The sequence below is a fragment of the Patella vulgata genome, chromosome 2 (genome assembly GCF_932274485.2).
Source record: "Patella vulgata chromosome 2, xgPatVulg1.2, whole genome shotgun sequence".
Classification (NCBI taxonomy): Eukaryota; Metazoa; Mollusca; class Gastropoda; family Patellidae; genus Patella; species Patella vulgata.
In genome coordinates, this window is record NC_065880.2 from 16,968,671 (window position 1) to 16,993,303 (window position 24,633).

Consider the following 24,633-nt stretch of genomic DNA (forward strand, 5'->3'; position numbering starts at 1 on the left):
AATGATATCTGCATGATCTAAGATATTATGCTAATAATAACTAACAAAATATGTATATACATACTATTTTATTTGTGCAGCACGAAATATTAGAATCATTCATTTTACTGTAAATATTCAATATATATTTATTAAATTAATTTCGTTCCACGCTATTGCACGACATTCTGGAAATTAAGTCAACTAACCGGAAATACTAGGTTTGATAACCGTAGAACAACACACGTGCGACGTTTTATCGTAAAGAAAATAAATAAATAAACAATGTCTAATAGTGATTCTGAATCCAACTCTAGTCATTCTGAAGGAGAGGAAGAAGAGGACGAAAAGGTTACCTTTAAAAGTCTTGTAAGTCTTTTCACCATGTTGATGGTTAGATCATTTTACTACTCGGTTTTATTTCTGTTTTCTAAAGTGAAAGTAGGTTGGCTTATAACTACAGCTGCCGAAGGTAACGACGCAAGAAATTACTGAAAACATTGCTATATTTAGATTTATCTGCTTAGATACAGTTGGCCTTGAATAGTTTTACCTCACAAATATATAAACATAGACTATATAATCAAGTTTCAGAGAGGGCAGAGACTATACTATATGTGCAAATATGTTCAACTCAGAACCTGTCACATTATTGGAAGAAGAAGATTACATGTCATTTCAGTCCCGCGTCATTTTGGACTTACGACATTTCAGACTCGTACAGGTGACATTTCGGACTTGGGATTAAGTTGAAAGGAAAGGTTGAACACAACTGTCAAATCAATCTATAATAATGAGCCAAAAGCTATTTTATAAAAAATAACATGCAGGTAAAATTTACCACTCGCAATCAAGTACAGCACGTACAGCATATTTACATTTTACAGGATTTTGCTATAAGGGTTTATTTTATTTCAAATTTTAGGGTATTGTTGATGTTTTGTGTGATGCTTGCGAACAGTTAAAATGGAAAACTCCGACAAAAATTCAAAGGGAAGCTATACCAGTGGCTTTAACAGGTAAATTTGACTTCTGATTATTCATATTCAAGGTGATTTTATTACTCACAGATGTGTACTTAAGTCAGAATTGTTATAAATAGAATGAATTGCAGTTTTCTCAATAATTAAATATTGTTTTGAGAGAAATATAGGACATCAATTATTTGGTATGTTTTGACATTCAGTATCTGTATATCGGTACTTGCTACATGGTTGCTAACACTTAATAGTTGCTAACAACTGCAGATATATTTTCATCTTGTTTCAGGTAAAGATATAATTGGTTTAGCAGAAACAGGTTCCGGGAAGACTGGAGCTTTTGCATTACCTATTCTACAAGCTTTATTAGATAGTCCACAGCGTCTGTTTGCTCTTATGCTAACACCAACAAGAGAGTTAGCTTTTCAAATATCAGAACAAGTCTGTGCTTTAGGGACATCAATTGGGGTCAAAACTGGTAAGTAAGTTGTTCACTAAATGTAAATACTGTGAAACAAGAATAAAAATCCAGTCTATAAAGAAATTATTGTGTCAAATGTATTCAACCTGTTGTCAGTCTAGTCTCTATCATGAAGACAAATATTCTACGAATATTAGTCGGGATGTGTTTTCAACATTTGAGAATAACTAGATCATTGGCTAGATTATCCAGTATTTTACATTATCATGAACAAAATCTGAGGTAGGTAACGAGCCCGAAAACAAGATGTCGACGCTCATGAAATTATTTTAAGAATTGCCATTTCAGAAAATCGATCTGTATTGTTAGTCTGAGCAGAACAGTAGGATGTTAAACCCCATTAAATTTCATCTGCATTGCCAGTTCAAGATCCAACATTCTTAATTTTTTATTGTAAAATTTCTGTGTTCCTGGGCCTTACCAAGTTTTTTTTTATTAAACCTAATTCGTTGTCATTTTGTCATGATTCATGTTTGTTTAAAATAATGAATGAATTATGGGAATTATTTTGGGAATGTTGCAACTCTTACTGGACTTTACTGGATAATCAACTACATAAAAAAATGAATGGGCAATGGAACTTTTTAGCTAATACCCTCCTTATGTTGCAGACTAGGGTGTTCTTGGTGACCGAGACTTGTCAATCAGGGTGGTTAAATAATCAACAGTGATTCATTTTTCAGTCAACATTATAAATAACATAAAAAAAAGATGTAATTTTCAGAGTGATAGTATGCTACCTGTAATGTTAAATTTGATTGTTTAAAATTTGTAAATAATAATAACTTGTGCTGTAGATTGCTGATTTATTCTGAAATCTAAGTGGTGTAGATAAGGTACATATTTGTTGAGAAAGTTGACAAAGCTAACAATTATTAATTAGGATTCTTTTATAAAAATGATTTCAGCTGTGATAGTGGGTGGAATGGATAACATGAGTCAAGCTTTAATGTTAGCAAAGAAACCTCACATTATTGTTGGTAAGAACTAATATTAATATTATCACACTACAGATTGATTTGTAGTACATTTATTATATACCGGTACATCTAACATCCTTAGAGGCTGTGTGCCGTAGTCTTACATTGGAAATAGCGACTCTTTGTATTCCACCTGTTACAGTAAGCCAAAACTTAATTTTGTTCATATTTCTTTTGTTTATTATATAATGAATATTGTATATATATATTTTTCTCAGCCACACAGGGGGGGGGGGGGGGGTGTCACGTCACGATGGTTAAGTGGATAAGACGTTGGCTTGCTAGCCTGGATGTCGAATGTTCGACCCCCGCATTGGTCGAGAAAGTTCATCCAGATTTTCTGGCCTGGTTCCCCCTTGTCAGTGATGCAGGACAGAGGGCCTGACAGGGACAGCTTTCTAGTCGTTTGGATGGGATGAAAAACCGAGGTCCCCGTGTACACATTGGCGTGCACATAAAAGATCCCTTGACAGTTGGAATTCGATATAAGACTTAGAGTAGGCCAGAGTGCTGAAGTCTGGGCAAAATTTCTCCCATCGCACACTGTATGGTGTATGCCCATTTTCACTAGCCAACTTCGAAGCAGAACAGTAGGATGTTAAACCCCATTTCATTTCAATTTCAGCCACACCTGGTAGACTTATCGATCATTTAGAAAATACAAAAGGCTTTTCACTTAGTTCTCTGAAATACTTGGTGAGTATCTATTGGTTATTATTTTATATTGGCTTCATATATACTATTCAAAAAAAGTAGGGGATATTTGATTTTGGGGGCATAATATTAAAATATGCTAATGACTACGAAAAAAGTCACTATAGAACCTAACAGAAGAAACATTTCCAATTACATGTGACGCCCAAACGCACCAATAGCTACCGCATGGAATGCAGGTGATGCTTGGGATCATCATGGGGGTCCAACCCAAGATTTGCACGACTCTGACTTTGAATGTTACAGTCATTGTGGCATTGAATTCCAGGGTGGAAACATCAGTTTAATTGTTTTAGTGACCAGAAAACAAATTTTGATATGCGTCGGCTTACCCAAAATGAAAGGTTACGTGCCCTTGGCATGCTACAGATCGGCACAACACAGGCGGTTGTGGCGCGGACGATGAATGTTTCTCAGTCTGTCATAAGCAGGCTATGGTCCAGATACCGTGATACACAATCTGTACAGGACAGACCACGCTCAGGTCGACCAAGGGCGACAACTCAAGCCCAGGATCGATTTATCCGTACCTTGGCCTTGAGAAATCGTGTCATCACAGCAAATCAGATCAGCGCTCGTCTTCAAACAGACACTGGTGTGAGAGTGAGTGGCCAGACGTTTCGGAATCGACTGCATAGGGGTCACCTTCGCGCCCGACGTCCTCGCGTGATCCCTTGTTTGAGAGATCATCACATTTAAGCAAGACGTCGTTGGTGTAGGGATCGTCAACACTGGGATAATCGACGCTGGAGCAATGTGATGTTTTCAGATGAGTCAAGGTTCACTGTTGATTTTTTGGACAGACGTAGGAGGGTGTGGCGTCGTCGAAACGAGCGCTTCCAAGACGTTTACGTCATCAGACATGATCGATTTGGGGGTGGTTCTGTTATGGTGTGGGGAGACATCACTGTTGCTGGAAGAACGGCTTTACATGTTGTTGCAGGGCGTGTTACAGGCCAGTACTACCGGGACAACATCTTGGCAGTCCATGTTGTGCCGTTCGCACGACATCATGGCCGCCGTTTCATCTTCCAGGATGACAACGCAAGATGTCACAGGGCCAGGATCGTTACAGGTTACCTCCAACAACAGAACATCACCACATTACCTTGGCCAGCACTGAGTCCCGACCTCTCCCCCATCGAGCATGTCTGGGACATGCTTGGACAGAGGTTACGTCAACGTCAACAACGTCCTGCCAATGTCCAAGAACTTGCTGCTGCGTTGCAACAGGAATGGGACAATCTGGACCAAAATGACCTTAGACGTCTCATTAGGAGTATGCCACGTCGGATCAATGCTTGTTTGGCAAACAGAGGAGGATTTACCCGTTACTGACTTGGTTGTCATGCTGTGGTAACTTTGCTGTTTGACCCCGGGTATCATTTTACCCTTATAATGGTCAGTCAGTGCCTTACTTAGTCTAACGATCATTTGGAATAAATCGATGAATGTGAACTTCATTTCATTTAGTCATTTGTTTCTTCGTCAGTTTCATTAGGTGACTTTAATAATCTTTGCTTTGTACAATAAAAACAAAGTTTGAAAGCAGATTAATATAAGCCTACTATTTTTCAACAATTTTCCAGTAAGTTAAAAAGCTGGAGTTATCATCTAATTACCGGTACATATTTTGTTGGAAGAACTAGAAGCCTATCAAATTTTAATTATTTCAGATTATTAATTTATTAACACATGACACAATTATATGGAATACAAGTTAATTAAAAGTTTATTTCTGACGTTGTTTTGACAAGGGTTCTCTCATCTTTATCAATCTTTAGTAACTTGTATTCCATATAATTGTGTCACGTGTTATTCTCATTCAGTTACTAAATGCTGCTTAAACAAAATATCACTCAATTGGTTGATGTCCTTGATCAATGCCTGGCATATTTACAAAAAAAAATGCAAATGTGACAACTTTATGTTCAGACAAATAAGCAGCTGTTTGTTGGCTTATGGTTCATTGCTTGCTAAAACAAGTGGCTGTTGTTTCAAAAAAATTTTTTATCTTTTAGGTAATGGATGAAGCTGACAGAATATTGAACATGGATTTTGGAAAAGAGGTAAAAATATTTTCCGAAAGTCTATTACAATATATTCAGTCACTATAAGCATATTTTAGTCATTAAAATGCATTTTACATGCCAACATTTGTGTCTAGCTGCAGGTTTGTCTTTTTGGTTTTGCTTACGTGCAGTGCGGTCCCCCTACACTTTCTATGAAACAGTGTCATAAATTTATGTCGCCCCAGTTCCACCGTTGTCAACAGTTTCTTGTGAAATTGTATGGTAAACTTTATACATGTATATGTTATGTAGCAATTTGTAAAGGATCAAGTAACAAAAGATATTATTCAATCCGCTTGAAATTTATATGCATTGGTCAGATTACTGAAAAAAAGTTGCTATGATATTTAACAGTTTCAATTAATTGTTATAGCATTTATTCACTCTGAATAACAATAACAACAATTTCAGATGATTATAGAGTTATTGCCCCTATGTCATAGGATCTTTTCACTGTCTTAAAATTCATAATGTGACAACATTTATGAACTGCTAAAACAATTTAGCTGATGTTTACATATGTTTTGTTGCCTGGCCAAATATCTTTTTATTGATAGGGACCCAAATAAGTAGATCAACTTTATATGATAAGTAAACATTTAGTATATAAACTGTCAAAACTTTTTTCTTCAGATTGATAAGATATTAAAATTAATTCCAAGACAAAGAAAAACATATTTATATTCTGCTACAATGACACAGAAGGTAAAGTGAAATCCACCAATATTTTGTTAGTAATTCTTTTTGGCATGAAAGTTATTGCCTTGGTAAGGTGAAATAAAATTTGGTTGAAGTTGATTTGACATTAATTTTATACCATGGTAAATAGAATTTATCGTTGTCTCTCTTTAAAATATTTTCACCATCCTTGCTTGATAAATCACCACAATATTAAGAGATGATTGGGTCATTTGTTTTTATATTGTGTTTTATATTATTAGGTAAATAAGTTACAGAGAGCATCATTATGTGATCCTGTTAAAGTACAAGTTTCTAGTAAATATCAAACAGTAGATAAACTACAACAGTTCTATATATTTATACCTGTTAGATATAAAGTAAGTATATACATAAGTATACATAGTTTGATAATGGTGGTTCATAACATCCTTAAAAAACCAATTTTAATTGAAGAGGGGTATAAAATTAGGGGAAGTTCAGCTTTTGTTAAATTTAAATCAGAGTTAAAAACACACTTGTTTAAATATTATTACAAACTGATGTGACATTTGTTATGCGCTTAGAAATATCACCGGATATAATGAAGTGCTATAGAAGATGAATAATAATAGTAATTAATAATAATAAAACTATTCCAGGTCTCTATCTAAAGCGTATTTCCCAGAATAAAACTAGTTTATTCAGTACTGGTATCGACAGTGACAATTCTGCTGTTTTTGGTACTGTTTCATTTGAATGCAGCGTCGGATACTATGGAGACAATAATCTACCTCCGCTCCGATCAATTAAAACATTTTATCACCCAATAATACATTCTACAATAGATATCGCTTGTGTGATATATTTCATAATCTACTGCGATATCTCCTTAGGAGATATCGCTTTACATGAATTTGATTGGTCAGTTGAAAAGGAACTACTTTTTATTATTTTCAAAGAACAGTTCATTTCTTATTAAAAGTAACTTTTTTTTTTATTAAAAATGAACTACTGTTGTTCAATTGACCTTGATGGAAACACTGGGTCAATATAAAAGACTTTGCAATGGTTGAATTACTGTAATGTTCAGTAAAAGTGAAATCTACAGCAAAGAATTATATTTATCTATTTGTGCATGTAAGAAGGGATTGGGTGATAAATAAAATCTCCTATTCATCTTTTTTGATATCAAAAAAGACTGGTAGGAGATTCTCTATATATATGGATAACAATTAGTATGGTTTATTACACCTCAACGTTTCAACAAGATTTCACAAGAGATTCAAGAATATATGATGTTTTAGGAAACCATTCATATATTTCAATCAATATAATCTGTATATTTGTATTTTAGGATGTATATCTGGTATCTATATTAAATGAACTAGCTGGAAATAGTTTTATGATATTCTGTAGTACATGTGCCAACACACAGAGAGTTTCTCTTTTATTACGTAATCTGGGTTTTACAGCTGTTCCACTTAACGGACAGATGAATCAGGTATGTATAAATACATAAATTTGGTTATAAACTCTACAGAAGTACACAGATTTTAATAGCTTCATTGCCTTATAATTCCATTGATCAGTAAGGATCCAAAGGATCAAATGTTAGTCGACAAGCATGGCTTTATCCCCTGCCTTTCTGTCTGTCCGTCACACTTTTTGGGACACAACAACTCTCTTTCTAATTGAGCTAGAACATTCACACTTGGTGTAGGTGTTTATTAGGTCAATGCCTTCATGGAGTTCGAAGATGAGAATTTTTTGCTTAGGGTAAACAGAGATAAGCAATTTGATTGGTTGATGCTTTCGGACACGATAATTTACCGTATTTTTCAGTGTATTAGGTGCACTTTTTTTTATCAAATATTTCATTTTCTAGAAGGGGTGCGCCTAATACATAACATAAACGAATCCAGGCTTTTCCCGTGTAGACACCGAAGTCGGGAGTTCAAGAAATAACTGCCCTAGAATCAACACATGTCGACCGGGTGACGCTACCTCAAAAGTTTATGATAAATTACGACTCAAATTAAACACAATACTGTTTCCTTTCGTGTCCATTTATAATTGTCAGTAATATTTTAGATAGTTTAAAATTCGTCCATATTTGTCAATAACCTTTAGATACGGTTAAAATATATCAATAATTATCGCCTGTATATCTGTTATTTCGTGCATAAAAATTAAAAAAGATGTCGACATTTTATGCTATCCCGTGTACAGTATAGTGTTTGTCATAAACGGCAATGCAAGCACCATCGGCTTATAACCGTTCAACGTTAACGATGTTTTAGAAAATAGCATACGTATCGTTAATATTTCTTGCTAATTCTACATCATATATTTCTGCTATTCCGTATACTCTTGGCCATTATCGGCAGTTCTTGCACGTCCCCGTTCAAGGTCAGTGGTGTTGTCAGTCAAGTTGACGAATAGGACGGGATATGCATTCATACAAGCATTTTCATTGGCTCAATATAAGTCATTGGTAGTAAGGGTGGAATTACAGTTAAACTGACATATATTGAAGTTGTTCTCTTGTCTACGATATCACCACTGGTGGAAGTGGGCAGTAAACTCCAGAAACGACGACGACGAAGTTGTTCTGTCTAACCTGTTCTCAAAACGGCAAATCTTCACGGCGTCTATGATTGACAGTCAACCCATTCTTTCACAATTTGTGGATAACATGCGGCGCTCTATCTATTTGCTCTATCTATTACTGCACTCTTTAGCGGTTCGTCTCGTAGTCATTCTGAATAAATAATTTTTCAAAAGTTTGATGGAAGGTTCGTTGGTATTTTCTATACATTGCTGTAACTTATATATACTGAGCGCCATGGAAAACGCATCACGTAGTTTTTCGTATAACAAAATGATCCTGTAAACATATCTTATTTATTTTGCTTCTTATTGTGAACAATATTCAAATGGGAACACATCAATAACAACACATTTGTACACTTATGGATGTTTAATCTGTAATCAAGGGTACAAAGTCAGAGGGGTCAAAACCAAAAGTATGACACAGATGTCAGTAGCGCGTGTGTCCTCCACGGGCCATCATCACGGTAGGCTACAGCATTAACGCAACCCCTGCAAATGTGTAGGGCGGTCCGGTGATGAAATGTGAAGCCTCCCCACACCATTACACTTCCCCCACCCCATCGATTCGTTTCGAAGATGCAGCAGTCTGCAAGACATTCACCAAGACGTCTCCACACATGTTGACGGCCATCAGCGTGATAAAGATGAAAGCGACTCTCATCACTGAAGAGCACACTTTGCCAGTCTACTCTTCTCCATGTCTGGTGTCCTTGAGCCCATATCAAACGCCGCTGACGTTGATGATCCCTGAGGATAGCACCAACATAAGGTCGTCGTGCACGGAGTCCTACTTCTCTTAGACGACGTCTTACGGTATTGGCACTTACTGGTCCTTGTCTTCCGACGACTGCTGCACCTGTTCGAGTCGCTGGGTGGAATCTGTCACGCAGATGAGTAACCCGGATGTAGCGGTCTTGAGCCTGGGTTGTAACGCGTTGTGGACCAGGACGTTGACGGTCACGTGTTGAACCAGTAACTCGAACCCGTTCCACCAACCTTACAATAGTGGACTGATGACAATTGAAGTGTCTGGCAATAGCACGTGTAGACATGCCAGCCCGGGACATTCCAATGGTTTCATTCCGTTGATTTTCAGTAAGTCTCGGCATCTCTAGCTCGATTCCTTCACACGTCCAACAACAAATTACTACAGATTGACGTTTCACAGTTCATGTACTGCACATTAAGTTGAAAACATGCTTTTAAAGGGCTCAAACACAATGCTGCACGTGAATATTGGGTTTTTCATGTGCATCTCGTGCAATTTTTTTTTGTGCACACGGGCCGATATTTTTGGCGTTTGGGAGCATTGTGTGAAACAATAGTTCATAGTATTGCATCATATTATACTTACAAAACCACCTAGTAATAAAATATTTGGGAAAAAAAATGATGCGTTTTCCATGGCGCTCAGTATATCTAGGCGTTTCAAGTTACCAATAGTTTTAATGCAACGAAGATTAACTGATTGACCTATTGTTATAATTTACTGGTATCATTATCTACCGGTGAGTTGTCATCGTATGCTTTATGAAGTTGTTTGTTGTTCACAAAATCATTGTTTCTTTGATTGGTATTAAAAATGCTATTGTCTTATGTTACTGATAGATATAAATGGCCTCAATCTAGGTATTGTCATGCTGCGTGTAGTGGGCGGGGCAATTGACACAATCGTTTGATTGTCAGTTGTTTGGATAGTATAAAATAAACTAGAATTATTGATTCTCTTTTTACCGGTAGTCAGGATTTAAGCCGTGAGTAACTGATCATGATAAATTATTTCTACAGTTATTATTTCATTTGTTTATCATCAATACCTATTCATTTATCAAAGCAAATTGCTCGTGAATTTAACAGGATGTAATAGACGGCCATGTGTGTTGTGGGCGGGACTCTAACGACAATTTGACTACTGTACAAGCGCCAGAATTACCATTTAAGTTATGAAACAAGTTGTAATTAATATAAAGTCTTATGCAATTCAAAAAATGTATATAGAGTTTAATTTCATAAAGAAATATATATAAAGCTTGATACAGCTAAATATCGGTAATTATTATAACTGTAAACAGTAGAGTTTGGCCCAGTTACTGGAGATTGCAGGTGTATTTGAATCACATATGTAACTATGGTATGGCACGTGTTTCACAAGGCGCTGGAGAAGGGTGTGCCTAAACCATGCATTTTTATTTTTTCCTGAAACACCTCTGCCAAACCTGCCCTGCGCCTTATCTATGCATGCGCCTAATACACCGAAAAATACGGTAAGTTCTAATTAAGTGAGAGTGATGAAATTTTGGTGTATAGTTTTATTTATACATCAATACCTTGACTAAGTTCGATAATGAGCATTTTTTACTCAGAGCGAGAAGCAATTTGATTGGTTGAGACTTTGGAATACAATAACTCTTTCTTTCTAATTGAGCTAGAATGTTCACACTGTGTTTATTAGGAGAATGCCTTGATGGAATTCAGAGATGAGAATTTTCTGCTTAGAGAAAGCTAAAATAAGAAATTTGATTGGTTGATGCTTTGGGACACTTTGTGAATAGTTTTATCACATCAATTAATTGACTTAGTTCGATAATGAGCATTTTCTGCTCAGGGTAAGCAGTGCAATAAGCAATTTGATTGGTCGAGACCTTGGAACACAATAACTCTCCTTCTAATTGAGGTAGAATGTTCAAACTTGGTGCAGGCGTTCATTAGGTGAATACCTTGATGCAGTTTGTTGATAAACATTGTCTGCCTACGGTAAGCAGAGATAAACAATCTGATTGGTTGATGCTTTGGGGCACAATAACTTTAGTTTTGATTAAGTGAGAGTGATGAAACTCCAAGTATAGATTCATTATATTATTACCTTGATTAAGTTCGATGATGAGATTTTTCTGCTTAGGCTAAGGAGCGATAAGCAATTTGATTGGTCAAGACTTTAGAACATAACGCCTGCTTTGAATTGCGGTAAAATGTTGTAGATGTTGATGTAGATGTTCATAAGGTGAATGTCTTGACTGAGTTCAATGATTAACATTTCGAGCTAAAGCTTTGCTTAGCTAAAGCTAAGCAGAGCTAATCAATTTCATTGGTGGACAAGATAACTTTGATTCTATCTGATAATTGATTCTATCTGATAGAGAGTGATGAAACTTAGTGTATAGTTGATAAGCAATTTGATAGCTTGATACTTTTTGAAAAACATAAATGTGCTATTACATGTAATTAATATGTCATCTGTTTATTTTGGGATTTCGGTGGGGGACATCAGCCTCACTGTTGGCTTATTGAATTAAAATCAAGTATTGTTTACTGATAGAATCAATGGCATATTTGTGACATGTTATTATGTTCTTGTTAACTTTATTAGTAGTTAAAAAGTCTAAAATAAACCTATAGACAGACACTTTAACAACAGGGACTTGATCTATTTAAATGTTGACATTAGAGAGGTACTTGACAAAAGTTACAACTTGTTTTTCAGTCTAAAAGATTGGGTGCTCTCAACAAATTTAAAAGTAAAAGTAGATCAATTATTTTAGCTACTGATGTGGCCAGCAGGTAAATGAAACTTTATAAATTTATTTATTGTCTTTACAGTAAATGTGCCAACACATTCCTGATATTTAGTCAGTTTTCATGTATAGCACCAGCAAATAGGACCAGAAAAAAACCTGCTTAGTGTGTGTATATGTGCATCTTTATTAGCCTAATAGATGCAAAAAAAATAGGACGTTAAACCCCATTTCATTCATTATTGTGTATGACCTAGTTTGTGTCGACTGGATGTTAAACCCCATTTCTCTTATACTGTAGAATCTGCAAGGGAATTTTCACAACTGACCGCTTAACGGGAGTGGCCTTTTAATAAAATCTCGGTGCTTTTTGTGCTGACATAAATTAAATATTACGCTTGGATGCACTGGAAGCGAACATCAATACTTGCATCGGTAAATTTGACCGTCGCTGAATCTTGCGCCGAACGAAAATTCTTTACTCAAATCTCGGACATAACTTCTGTAAACTTGTGACCGCTGGCTGTGTTAGAGGAGTGACCGTTGAATAAAGAGATGAAACAGAATTTTTACGGGGGGAATTTATCGTGACCGCTTACAAGGAGATGTCGCTGAATAGGAGTGGCTGCTCATACAGATTCTACTGTATGTATATCTTCGTGGGAATTGGGGGATCACATGGCTATGTGGGCAAGACGCTGGCTCGCTGGCTCGCTAGCCTGGAGGTCGGGTGTTCGATCCCTACATTGGCCGAGAAAGTTCATCCAGATTTTCCGGCGTGGTTTCCCCTTGTCAGTGATGCAGGATGGAGGGCCTGACAAGGACCGCTGTCTAGTCGTTCGGATGGGACGAAAAACCGAGGTCCCGTGTACACATTGGCGTGCAGTAAAAGATCTCTTGGCAGCTGGAATTCAATATAAGAGTAGGCCGTAGCGCCACTGCCCGGGCAAAATTTCCCACATAGCACACTGTATGGCATATGCCCGTCTTCATTACCCCAGGTTAGGAGCAGAACAGTAGGACGTTAAACCCCCATTTCATTTCCCAGGAATTGTTTGTTAATAAATCATTGTAATGAATGAAAATGATCTGATTTTAATAAATAATGGATGAGTGTAAATCTGGTTTGAGAGATACACTTTAATCTTGAAATTCTTAATGTGATATCACGACAATAACACATGAGAACGATGTTTTCACAATTAAGTAAATACACCACAGATCAATTCTCTCTCAAACACCAAAAAAAAAAATGAATTCAACAGAATCAGAATGTTGAAAACTTGTTCTGTCGAAGGCTCAATGATATGCCAATCTTGTCACCTGAACACAAAAGTTTTGATGCGATCAGACTACCGGGGGGTTGGATGGCTGAATGGTTAGCGTGCGCGCGCTGTATCATAAAGTCTGTCATTGAGTTGACTGGCGTGGTTTAGAATCCCCAGTTGTACGTGACAAGGAGTAGGGTCGCCTGTCCAACCTCGTGGGTTTTCTCTGAGTCCTCCGGTTTCCTCCCACTGCTAAAGACCCCTATGCGCAAGCGAATTATTGAAATAAAATTAAAACCATATGTTAGTCCCGAAATGACCTAGTTTGTGTCGAGTGGACGTTAAACCCCATTTCTCTCTCTCTCTTGTGATCAGACTACCATCCTGGCTAGTCATTTTCAGCAGATAGGGTCCACCAAAATTGGGCCATAGTCTAGACAGCAAACGTGACGAGACCTGCACATAATTTGGCAACATCTACAGGATTGCGCTGCCAGATTCCATTACTGCTGCTTCTGTTAACGGGTCCACATGGGTTCATCAGTGGTGACACTCTTTCGGACAACATTCCAGATGGGCTTATGTTTGACCAAGTCTGAGACAACAACTTTACTGACTTTTGATTTTTACCCCTTGTGTCTATGTTTCACTGTCTAGAGTCTAGACCATGGTAATGTTATGAACACTGTGGGTTTTGATTTTGTGGTGTCTAACCTAAAATCAGGTGCGTTATGTCTCACCAGCAGTTCCAGTTTTCATAGTGTTTCATTATATGTGTATTTACTTGCAGAGGTTTGGACATACCCCATGTAGATGTTGTGATAAATTTTGATATACCTACTCATTCTAAAGATTATATACACAGAGTGGGTAGAACAGCCAGAGCTGGTAGATCAGGCAAAGCTATTACATTTGTTACACAGTAAGTATTTAACTAAAACTTTTGATAACCATTTTTTCAGTAACATTTGTTGATAATCACATTTGTGTGGCCAGGCAAAAATTTTTCAAGTGTTTTATGGAATTTAAGATGTATCCTGATTTTTTGGATAAAGTATAAAGTTGTAGGAATACAGTTACTGATACTGTTTATATCTGAATTTCTTTTCTCCTATGATGTTGGGGGAGGGGGCGAATGGTTAGCACCGGCGTGCTGTATCATAAGGTCTGTCATTGAGTCAACTAGCGAGGTTTCGGTTCCCGGGTTGTATGTGACAAGGAGTAGGGTCGCTTGTCCAACCTCGTGGGTTTTATCCGGGTCCTCCGGTTTCCTCCCACTGCTAAAGATCCCTACGCACAAGCGAATTATTGAAATAAAAAACAACCAAGTGTTAGTCTCTGTCTCTCTTCTATGATTTTCTATCAAGAAAATGATTATTGGCTGATTTTCAATATCACCCCCGATAAAATCTTGTGAGCATGCTGCTGGAAAGTTTTTGACATAGTTTATGAAAGTTTGCAATAAGATCATTTTTGTTTGATCCTGATAAATTATTTGAAGACATTTAAAGGAAATAATACAAATAATTATGTGAATATTGATGTGATCAATGATTTGATCAAATTTTGAAAATAAATAAACATTGGGTATTCATACATGTTTTGTTGACAGATATGATGTCGAGTTATATCAGAGAATAGAACATTTAATAGGTAAAAAATTACCACTATATAAAACAGAAGAAGAGGAAGTGATGGTATTAATGGAAAGAGTATCTGAAGCACAGAGATTAGCTAAACTGGTACGTAATCCTGGCATGACACCTCACAGTATGCAATGAATCAAAGGGTTAAGATATAACACAAGAGTTCTATGGATTTTAAAATACAGTAATTGTTTATCTATAGAACTCTTAATTACTAAATACCATTCAAACAGTATAAATCAATGGGTTCTGAATTGATACTTGATAATTGTGTTGTGTTATTTATGATATATATTCTATACAAAGTGACCCATAATTCCCTAAAAGCCACAGAATGTTCTTGTTTTACATTATGTATATTCAATATGTGGAAGTGTTTTTCTTGTTAAAATATGTATTATTATTAGAATGACATAACAACTGCAGTATTGTGTTACATGTCCATTAAGGCACCCATCTCCATTAGACCAGTTGGTGCTGAAAAGTTAGAAGTTAAACCCAATTTCATTTCATAAGATACTACTGATGACACAATGACCGACATTTCATCGGTGTATGTATGTCATGATAATATCTGCGGTTTTCAGGTTTACATGGCAATATTTGTAAACATGGTGTTCTCCATGAAAGGCTTAAAAAAACATACTTCATCATGAATGCATTTGGATACAGATTTATCAACCTCAGTGATTTGTTCAGAATAAATTGTTGTCCAGCAGTAGTGCAAATATAGAATCTGCCACAGTCCAAGGATTATTCTCGGTAATAGAAAATCATAGACAAATAATCCATGGTCTGTCTAGTTCTAAACTAGTCTAATCAAAATTAGTCTTTTAGCCTTATTGTGAGATGAAATTTATTTGTTTTGAAATTGAAAAGGTTCATTTCATATGTTTGTTTTGAAGTGATCTGGGTTGAGATCTCTAAATGAATGGGTTTATTTTGTCAACTTAGTAAGTGTGTTGTGGTTTATCTTAAAAAAAAAAGAAATTTGTTATTGTATAAAATCTTTTAAAAAGTAGAGGATGATTTCACTGATCTTTGGTGGGTTATTGACATTTGAAAACTGTTTGTTTCAACAGATCACAATCACATAATTTGTGTTTGAGATCTAACTATCAAACAAACTACAAACAATTGAATGATTTCTTTATTTTCAGGATATGGCAGACTTGGGTAAAAAGAGAAAAGGTAATAAAGGAGATATCGATGATACAGAAGACTCTATGGGGGTTCGCAAACAGATGAAAAAGAAGAAGCGAAAATAAAATGATGTGATTTGTTATGTAAATAAATGTGTACATACTACATGTTAAATGTTTATTAGGTTATAATTTATCAGTATGCACAACCTTAGTGAACTCATCCTTCAGTGAATCTTAAAAATGACTTCCCACATACAAACTGTGTGATTTGATATTATCATAGACTATAAAAAATTATATAAGGGACAGCCGCACATTCTCAATGGAGTCTGAAGAGTTCGGATTAGAACAAAACTAGTTGCTTATAGAGAGAGATCTGAGAAGGCTGTTCACCACTCTACAGATATTATTTAGACTAAAAACATATTCAAACTAATTTATCTATCAAAAGCTTGTTGCAAATCCTTCTCAAAACATTTTAATCCAAAGAAAACTACCCAATGCCACAAGAATCGTTTTTCTGCCGTTTTATCACAACCGCTAGCTATTAGATGAACACATAAGAAGCATGCCTTATGTCACTCAAAGAGACAGACTGCCAGTTTGTGATACCCTCCCAATTTTGTCGGAGAATCCAGTACTTTTCAAGTACAAGAGTCTGTACTTTCCATATGTTACATGGAATTGTATCTTTTAATGAACTGTTGATTACGTCACATTTATGTCACATTTATGCTCGCACTGCATCTGTTTTCAGGTTGTCAAAACTGTGACAGTAGTTAACTCTGTCACTTTGGAACATCTCAGATTGACAATCGACCACCTGCTAAATAACTTTTGATTGAATCTTAGGGGCAAATAACTCGTCTGAGTTGATTCTCTATCGATAGATATATAGAAGGGTTAGAAACAAACTAACATTCCATCAACCAGTCACACTCAAAATAATTACTATAAAATTCCCACTAGTTACACACTTTAGTCTAGCATGTTTTTAATAAACTGACGTTGGATACATGTGACGACCACCACTTTAAAAGTAGACTTGTAAAAAATCTACACAAACAGTGATATATAGTATTTTATTTGATGGGAGATTAACCAATCAAATTCAAACCAAGTGGGTTATAGGCCACACCTCTTTTACAACGACCATCATGGAGAATCATCAAATTAGTAGCTGTAACAAGACATTAGAAATTCATTATAACATGGATTAAACAATCACTAAAAAGATATTTTATATGCACAGCTAATTTCAAGAATGGAACCTTATCCCTCCCCAATTTAATTACTTTATTTTTAGAAGCATAAATGACTTTGTAATACAGAGTTCCATACATTTAAAAAATAATGTTTACCTGTAGTCTGTCCCTTGTTGTGAGCTTTGATACTTTCAATGTGGTGACAAAGAGCACATTCATCACGATAATTCTTGTTGTTGGAAGCACAAATCTGATATTGATTGTGAGTGTGGGGTTTACGTTGACATTGTATTAAATTCAACCCCGATGTCTCGATAGCTAGATTGCCAACATCAGGTTTATATTGTGTGCAATTAATCTGTCAAAAGATAATACATGTACTTTAAAGAAGCTAAATCGCTAACATTTGGGACCTAGAAATTGACACAAGTGGGTCGCAACTCATATAATACTGTAATATGAATGTATATAAACTGATTTACATTCAATCGTTTCCGTTTTTACTCTAATTTCAAATCAGTTATGTTCCGTGAAATAAGCCAGCAGTCTCAATCGAATGCAAATTCCTAGCGTCTGGTTATTCCAGTCTACGCACGCCATTTGGTTTTGTGCAATATGTCTAGCCTCGTTCCTCGAGTCTCTTGCTAGAACTGGGGCTGAAACGCATTATGGTACACGATTCGTGTACCAATGGTAAAATATTTATTTTGTCTTAAATATTGGATATCAGAAGCCCATCTTTTTCCGGTAAGATCACAGCATCAATGTTGTTTTATATTGACAAATAATTCGTGTTTTCAATGTTGAAGATTTTGGATGATATTGAGTTAGAGAAATAGCTACTTTAAAAACTTATAATAAATATACATAGTATTTCCCTAATATATCCAACATGGGCATCGGCAAGTTTTAAGAAAAAGTAAAGTGTTTCAAACTGTTCCCTCTTTTGCACCAATGAATGAACAATCCCACTAAGCATTAAACGAATTCCACAGAGAATTATATCCTTATGTATCCCATTCAGAAACTTGAAAAAAAACCCAAAAAACAACAAATGACTTGTTGCGATTTCCATTTGTCCTATCTGTGTTCCAATTTTTATCTTTATGCCCTAATGGCCAATCTCATCGAGGTATTTCCCCAACTCCCACCAGAAAGAAAAAAGGAAAAGCAATAACGTTGTCCTGCGTTTTAACGGTCATATATATACTATTTAAGATCGAATCGTTCCGAATTTCGGCGATTTTCCACGCAAGTTTTTAAAATCCATTGATTATTTTGTAAGAAGGGCTAAGTGAGAGGGACGCAATGTCGCGCTTTGCGTCATGGTTTAGAGTTTTTGCGCCCTCTTGAGTTTTTGTGCCCCTTCGCATCATAATCATAATGCTTAACTCTAGCATGTTTCACACAGCCCAATATTACCCGGCGGTACTGGGAGCCCCCCCCCCCCACACACACACACACATTTAAATATGGTTTTGGGGGCCCTGGCGCCCTTGACGGGATCTTGTTCCTTATGTAAAATCATGGGTTATCACGACCCAGGCCACGGTTACAAGCTATAAAATTGATTGGATGTGTGAACAGAAAGTTTTCTTCCTTGTGCTAAAATGAACCTTGGTTCGGTAGGCTTATCCCGGTTTAGTTCCAAGTGCAAATGTATATGGAGAGTAGCTACGAAAAAAAGGGAAATAAGGTTTCATGTCCTAATTTTGGCCGGACAGTGAAGTTTCCGCTTACACTTCGTTGAATACTAACCGCTAAGTGTGCTTTTACGAACACAACGTATACACGGGACCTCGATTTTTCGTCCCACCCGAAGGAGCACTGGAAAATCCTGAGGAACTTTGCCGACAAAACTGGGAAAGAACCAAGGACCTTCGAGTACCTTTGAAGACTTGCTAAATGTTTATGTTTCTGATATAGAGAAGTGTGCCAACCAAAATTGACTTCTTTGCTATAAAACGTCTTTTTTGAATTATTAAATATTAAAAGCGACTGTATTATTTGACTACACAGCAATAATCAAACATCTGTAGGCTAAATGTTGGCCAAATATATTATTTTCCATTTACAGGTTGTTTCTGCGTTGCATATCTGAATTATTACTCTGTAAAAGATGTTATGTAGAAAGCACAAAAGAAACATGAGATGCGGTCTATAGTATAGCTCAAATCTTAAATGTTGGGTACGCATCTTTCTAGAACACTGGGTGCCACATGTCTGTTGTATTCATAAAATTTTGTTGTGCCGATGACTGCTAGCGGATATTTCTCCCAGAGGTTATCTGCAACCAATCAGATTGATCTGCAACCCGACTTCTGAAACCCAGGCTTAAAATAGTTAGCGATAGGCAGTAACGGGTGTTGTGCATGAGAGGGATATGTTTACATGTTGTAACACCTTATAACACGTTTGGTTTGAGTAGTTCACATTACTAACAAGTTTCATACCAACTTAATTTGTTATAAAACTGGTTATCTAGCCAGGTATTAATGTCACATTAATATCTTAACAATGCTGAAGTATAGGCAACAACAAAAAATGTCAGCTTAGTGAACTCTAAAAATGAGACCTGGTATGAGGTGTTCTCGTTGCTTTTAACGTACCGCTCTAGGCGTAGGACAGCTTGTAGTGGTTGTGGATATTTCGCCAAGATGTTGACCTTGTGTAGCCAACTGACATTGAGCCCTCTGGAACAGACATTTATTTTCTGGAAAAAAAAACAAGATTATGACCAGTGACTTACGTAGCAGCATGGCGATCAATAGGACTAGTATTGCTTCCCCCGATTTCATGACATACGAATGTAGTTCAACTATTTATAGCAATTCTGGCAATTCTCTCTTTCCCCTATTTCATGATATTTTGTTAACTTATTGGTTTAGAATCAAAGAAACATGTCTGGGTGAATATTCATGATTTTTAGGCGCAAGGGACATGTAAGCAGACATGAATTATTGGGGAAATCACGTAGGAAAATTATGTCACAGGCTGCGACGCACAGCAGAAAATTAAGATGGTCAACCCCCTTCAATATTTTTTATCACATAATCCTTACATTTTGGTATTTTCATGATTATAAAGATTAAGATCAACGGATTCGGGAATGTTCAATAAAATTATATAGGTCAGAGAATTGCATGGATTTAACATTGAAGTCCATGGGGGAGAAGATTACAGCTTATTTGCCGAGTTATGCAGCTTGATTAATTCTCCACATTATATTAATAGTTCTTATTTCGTTCGGAAACTTAAGTTGGCCGGGAAGAAGCACCATTTTGAACAAGAATAATTCTTGTTGATATTTCACAGTTCTGTCCAATATTGCTGTGAGCGATGTAGAAAAGTAGGGATTTGTTATATTACCAGAGCTATCTCCTACGAGGATGTCAAGTAAAGTGTGTCTAGTCCTTCGAATTGTAAAAAATTCGGATGTCCCGTGTACAAATTGACAGTTCATGCAAAAGATTCCTTGTGTTGACACAATATCATTACGTTGGTTTCATTAACCAGTACAACTATTGCGCCATTACAGCACGGAAGCCAAAGCTGTTGGTGTTGGTGTAGCTCCCCACATCCAACGTGTGATGCATACTCCCTCTTCTTTGCTACATATTTTAATAGCCTTGTGAGATCGTCTAGTATTTTCACTTGTCTTCCTTGGCTTCCTCCTCACGTTGTGTATTTGCTTCTTACTTTTCATTAGTACGTGGGATTTGACTATATACATGTAGAAAGTGTTAACCAATAATTAGTTAAAGATACACTATGGTCTTAAGGACCAAAGTATCACATTGGCGAGCTTAAAGTTGCTTACATTTTGTACCAGAGAAAAAACTATAACTAATGGTCAAATGATCAAAGAAAAGAAGAAATCTTTTATTTCAACTTACTATAAATTTGGTTATCTGAACCACATACGGGATCTAAATCCTCTTCACAAATACGAGTACAGGCGGGAAGCTGATTATGAACACCCTGTGCAGAACATTCTCCACTATGAATTTCATACAGTATCTTGTTTGATTCGTGGGCCTGGCAAGACGAAACTCCAAAATAACACGAGTTTACTGAAATAGTCCGGTGTATAGCAATATTTAATGATAATCAAACCTCAAGCCTATATTTGAAGGCAACATTTGTTGAAGGATTGTATTGGACTTGAAAGAATAAGATTTTGTTTTAAACCTGCCATGCAGTGCCTCCCCTCCCCTGCTCATGCGGAGCCTATACAGAGAGGACCTATGAGAGAGTCTATACACTTGGAAGTGTAAATTTCCTTCAGAAATTGCCTAAGATGCAAGAAAATCGACTTCAAACTTTCCAGACTCCTCGGTCAGTCACTTCGGAACAGGGACTCCTTCCACTCCCATTATTTTTCTGTACACGTCCCAGCGGTGCAGAACAGGAGGACGCTGAACCCCATTTCATTTTATTTCATTTCATATTCACGCTCTTTGCGCCAATTCTATGCCCTTATGATCGATGCTAAGATGCAATTATTAATTTTGTATTGATTGTGTACCTTATCCGGTACCAGATTTTTAAAAAAAATTTCCTGGTGAGTGGTTTTACTTCGAAAGAGGAATAAAGTAAGAGATTTGGTAAGTGGTTTCGTAAACTATTCGAATTATAGGTCGTATTAATCATCGTTTTTCATGACCCTTTAAGTCTTTGTTAAAGGGCATCATTAACACCTGGCCATTTCTAATATCATTCAATTAGTTGGGATCACCATGAACTAAATATTATATTTTATTCCCAACTGAAGCTCCAGAAGCTCCAGAGTCTCGGAGATTGCTTACCATATGTTTTACCATCAGATCCGCATATTTGTTGTTGCTCCGCTGTACAATTCTGGCTACAGTGGTCAACTGCACACAACCCTCCTTCAATAAAATACTACCAGCTCAAATTCGAATTCCACAAAAGTTTAAAAATAATATAATATTAAGAAGTGTGGAAGTATTCTTTAAAAGTACAAATGGTATCATTGAATTAACTAAAAACGTTTCGAAATCTTTGATCTCCGAAAAGATATGCATTTTCAGTTGCAATATAGCCTACAACTAGTGAAATGTGATAAATTTATGTTGTTTCGTTAAATATAAAATTTAGAATAATATGATCCCTTTACCTGATATCAATAAGAAAAGGGATAGGAATGCCAACATCTTGTTTCTATAATATGTCGACGTTCTAGTTTTTTTTCCTTTTTAAACTTAAATGGCTCCTTATCTTTTATTATCTTATCAAGAATGACCCTGCTTTATCTTGATTGTCGGAAGTCTGGTAGCGGGCCTTCTTTTCACAACGGGGATCACGTGGCTAAGTGGGTAAGACACTGACTCGCTAGCCTGGAGGTCGGATGTTCGATCCCTGCATTGGCCGAGAAAGTTCACCCAGATTTTCCGGCGTGGTTTTCCCTTGTCAGCGATACAGGACGGAGGGCCTGACAAGGACAGTTGTCCAGTCCTTCGGATGAAACGAAAAACCGAGATCCCGTGTATATATATTGGAATGCACGTAAAAGATCCCCTGGCAGTTGGAATTCGATATAAGAGTAGGCGATAGTGGCGCTGCCCGGGCAAAATTTCCCTCATAGCACACTGTATGGCGTATGCCCGTCTTCATTAGCCCAGTATAGGAGCAGGACAGTAGGACCTTAAACCCCATTTCATTTCATTTTCATTTCTTTTCACAACGCATGAAGACGGGCTAAATCTATTTGTTAAGGCCAGCTCAATTTTCGCCAAGGTCGCTGAGATGTAAATAAGCTTAGGGCACGAGATTGTTAGCGAGATTGTAGGTTTTAATGGTAAGCATTAGGGCCAGGTCCAGGGTAGATAAGATAAGATAAGATGTTTATTGCATCAAAACGTCCATGAAGGACTGCATGCATACATATACACTTAGACATAGTCATATACATTCAATAATACATATTACATAGACAACTCGATACATTCATACAAACAGTATACTACATGTACAACTGTACATGTATATCAAATAGTAAGTGCAGGGGGACCGCACTACACGCAAAACAAAAATCTACAAGATAAACCTGCGGACAGGACAGAAAATAGACATTGCACCAAATAAACAAATATCAAATCAAGTGAATGGAAGGGGTTTCAGTTACATGTAGTTGCCACCAAATTTGATTTAGCTCTCTTATCAAAAGCCAAAAACACATATAAAGCCACTGCCTTGACAATCAATTTTGGTGGTGTAAAGAGATTAATAAAATTGTAGGAAATCTTATGATTTGCCGAGAAGGCTGGGTATAAATGCGCTTGGCGTATTTCTTCATACTGGCTACAACATAGCAAAAAATGTTGCTCGTTTTTGATCGAGTTTAAATCGGAAAAATTTGTATAGACGCTGATCAACAGGATTTTTTTTTTGTATCGGCCCCTCTCTAAGTGATGCGTACTGAGTCTAAGTGTGGTCATAGCTTTCTTATGATCTCTATTTTTTAACCAAATATAAATAGTCTGGAGAGTTGGTAACAGTAGGTTTTGAGATGAAATATGTACGTTATTTGCTGTTATTCCATGGAGTTAGAGGATATGTGGTATAGAAGGAATTAAACTTTGATTCGAGGGATTTCTTTATATTCTCTTTATTAAAGATACATTATGGGAGATAAGATAAAGAGATGGCAGTTCTCGCTATAATAGTTAACAACTAGATAGTGTAAAGGTAATTTGCTGAAAATTTCAGTCAAACTGATCCACTATGAGCCGAGAAAGAAGCCGGTGAAATTTTTGCATAGTCTCGGTTATCATTACTAAAATCATTAATATAAACAGCATAGTCTCGATTATCCACTTTTTCTGATTTAATTATCTTTGGCCGTTAGCGGCCTATAGTAATCTAATCCAGCCTACATCGAAGGCTAGCCTTTACATCGAGAGTTTATTATGGTCTGGATAAGTTAATTAATGTCTAATTGATAATTTAGATAACATTTCAGGCCTAAAGAAAGACTTGTAATAAGCAGATTTTGCTCTTGCATAATGCATGTTTAAGCAAATGAACATGATTTATTTGGAGTTCCGAAGCTAAATTATTGATTGCGGCTGACCAAGATAATTTTTCATTTTTAGAGGATATAGTTTTTTCTTCAGTATAGGCTGCTGAAAGTAGAGGAAATATTTGTTTCATCCTGACATCGTTTAGCCTTTTATGATACATAAGCATGCGGGTATAAGTGTCTAACGTTAGTCGACTTAAGTGGTTGTTTCAAAATGGATTTGCATATTTTTATAGTTAGTTGGTTTAGATTAATTTTGTCCCATTTTTCAACTGCGAGTATGAAGACATACAATTCGAAACATGTTCCTCAACAATCGTATTTCTGAGACAG

At 36.4% G+C, this 24,633-nt stretch overlaps 1 protein-coding gene and 1 long non-coding RNA gene across 2 annotated transcripts; one reads left to right on the forward strand and one right to left on the reverse strand.

Annotated features, from left to right (window-relative positions):
• Nucleotides 1-116: 116 nt before the first annotated feature.
• On the forward strand, nt 117-16,215 carry LOC126811107 (probable ATP-dependent RNA helicase DDX47). Its single transcript, XM_050536574.2, has 13 exons — nt 117-348; nt 905-998; nt 1,249-1,437; nt 2,349-2,420; nt 3,046-3,116; nt 5,156-5,203; nt 5,840-5,911; nt 6,148-6,264; nt 7,221-7,367; nt 11,961-12,037; nt 14,050-14,181; nt 14,872-15,001; nt 16,066-16,215. Exons 1-13 carry the CDS (start codon nt 265-267, stop codon nt 16,171-16,173), a joined length of 1,341 nt encoding a protein of 446 aa, XP_050392531.2. The 5' UTR covers nt 117-264; the 3' UTR covers nt 16,174-16,215.
• Nucleotides 16,216-17,117: 902 nt separating this feature from the next.
• Nucleotides 17,118-22,484, reverse strand: LOC126811118 (uncharacterized). The gene is made up of 6 exons (XR_007675406.2): nt 22,396-22,484; nt 22,064-22,147; nt 21,152-21,328; nt 19,865-19,968; nt 17,412-17,613; nt 17,118-17,230 (listed from the first exon to the last, which is right to left on the reverse strand). It is a non-coding gene; the product is annotated as an uncharacterized LOC126811118 (long non-coding RNA).
• Between the last annotated feature and the right edge of the window lie 2,149 nt (nt 22,485-24,633).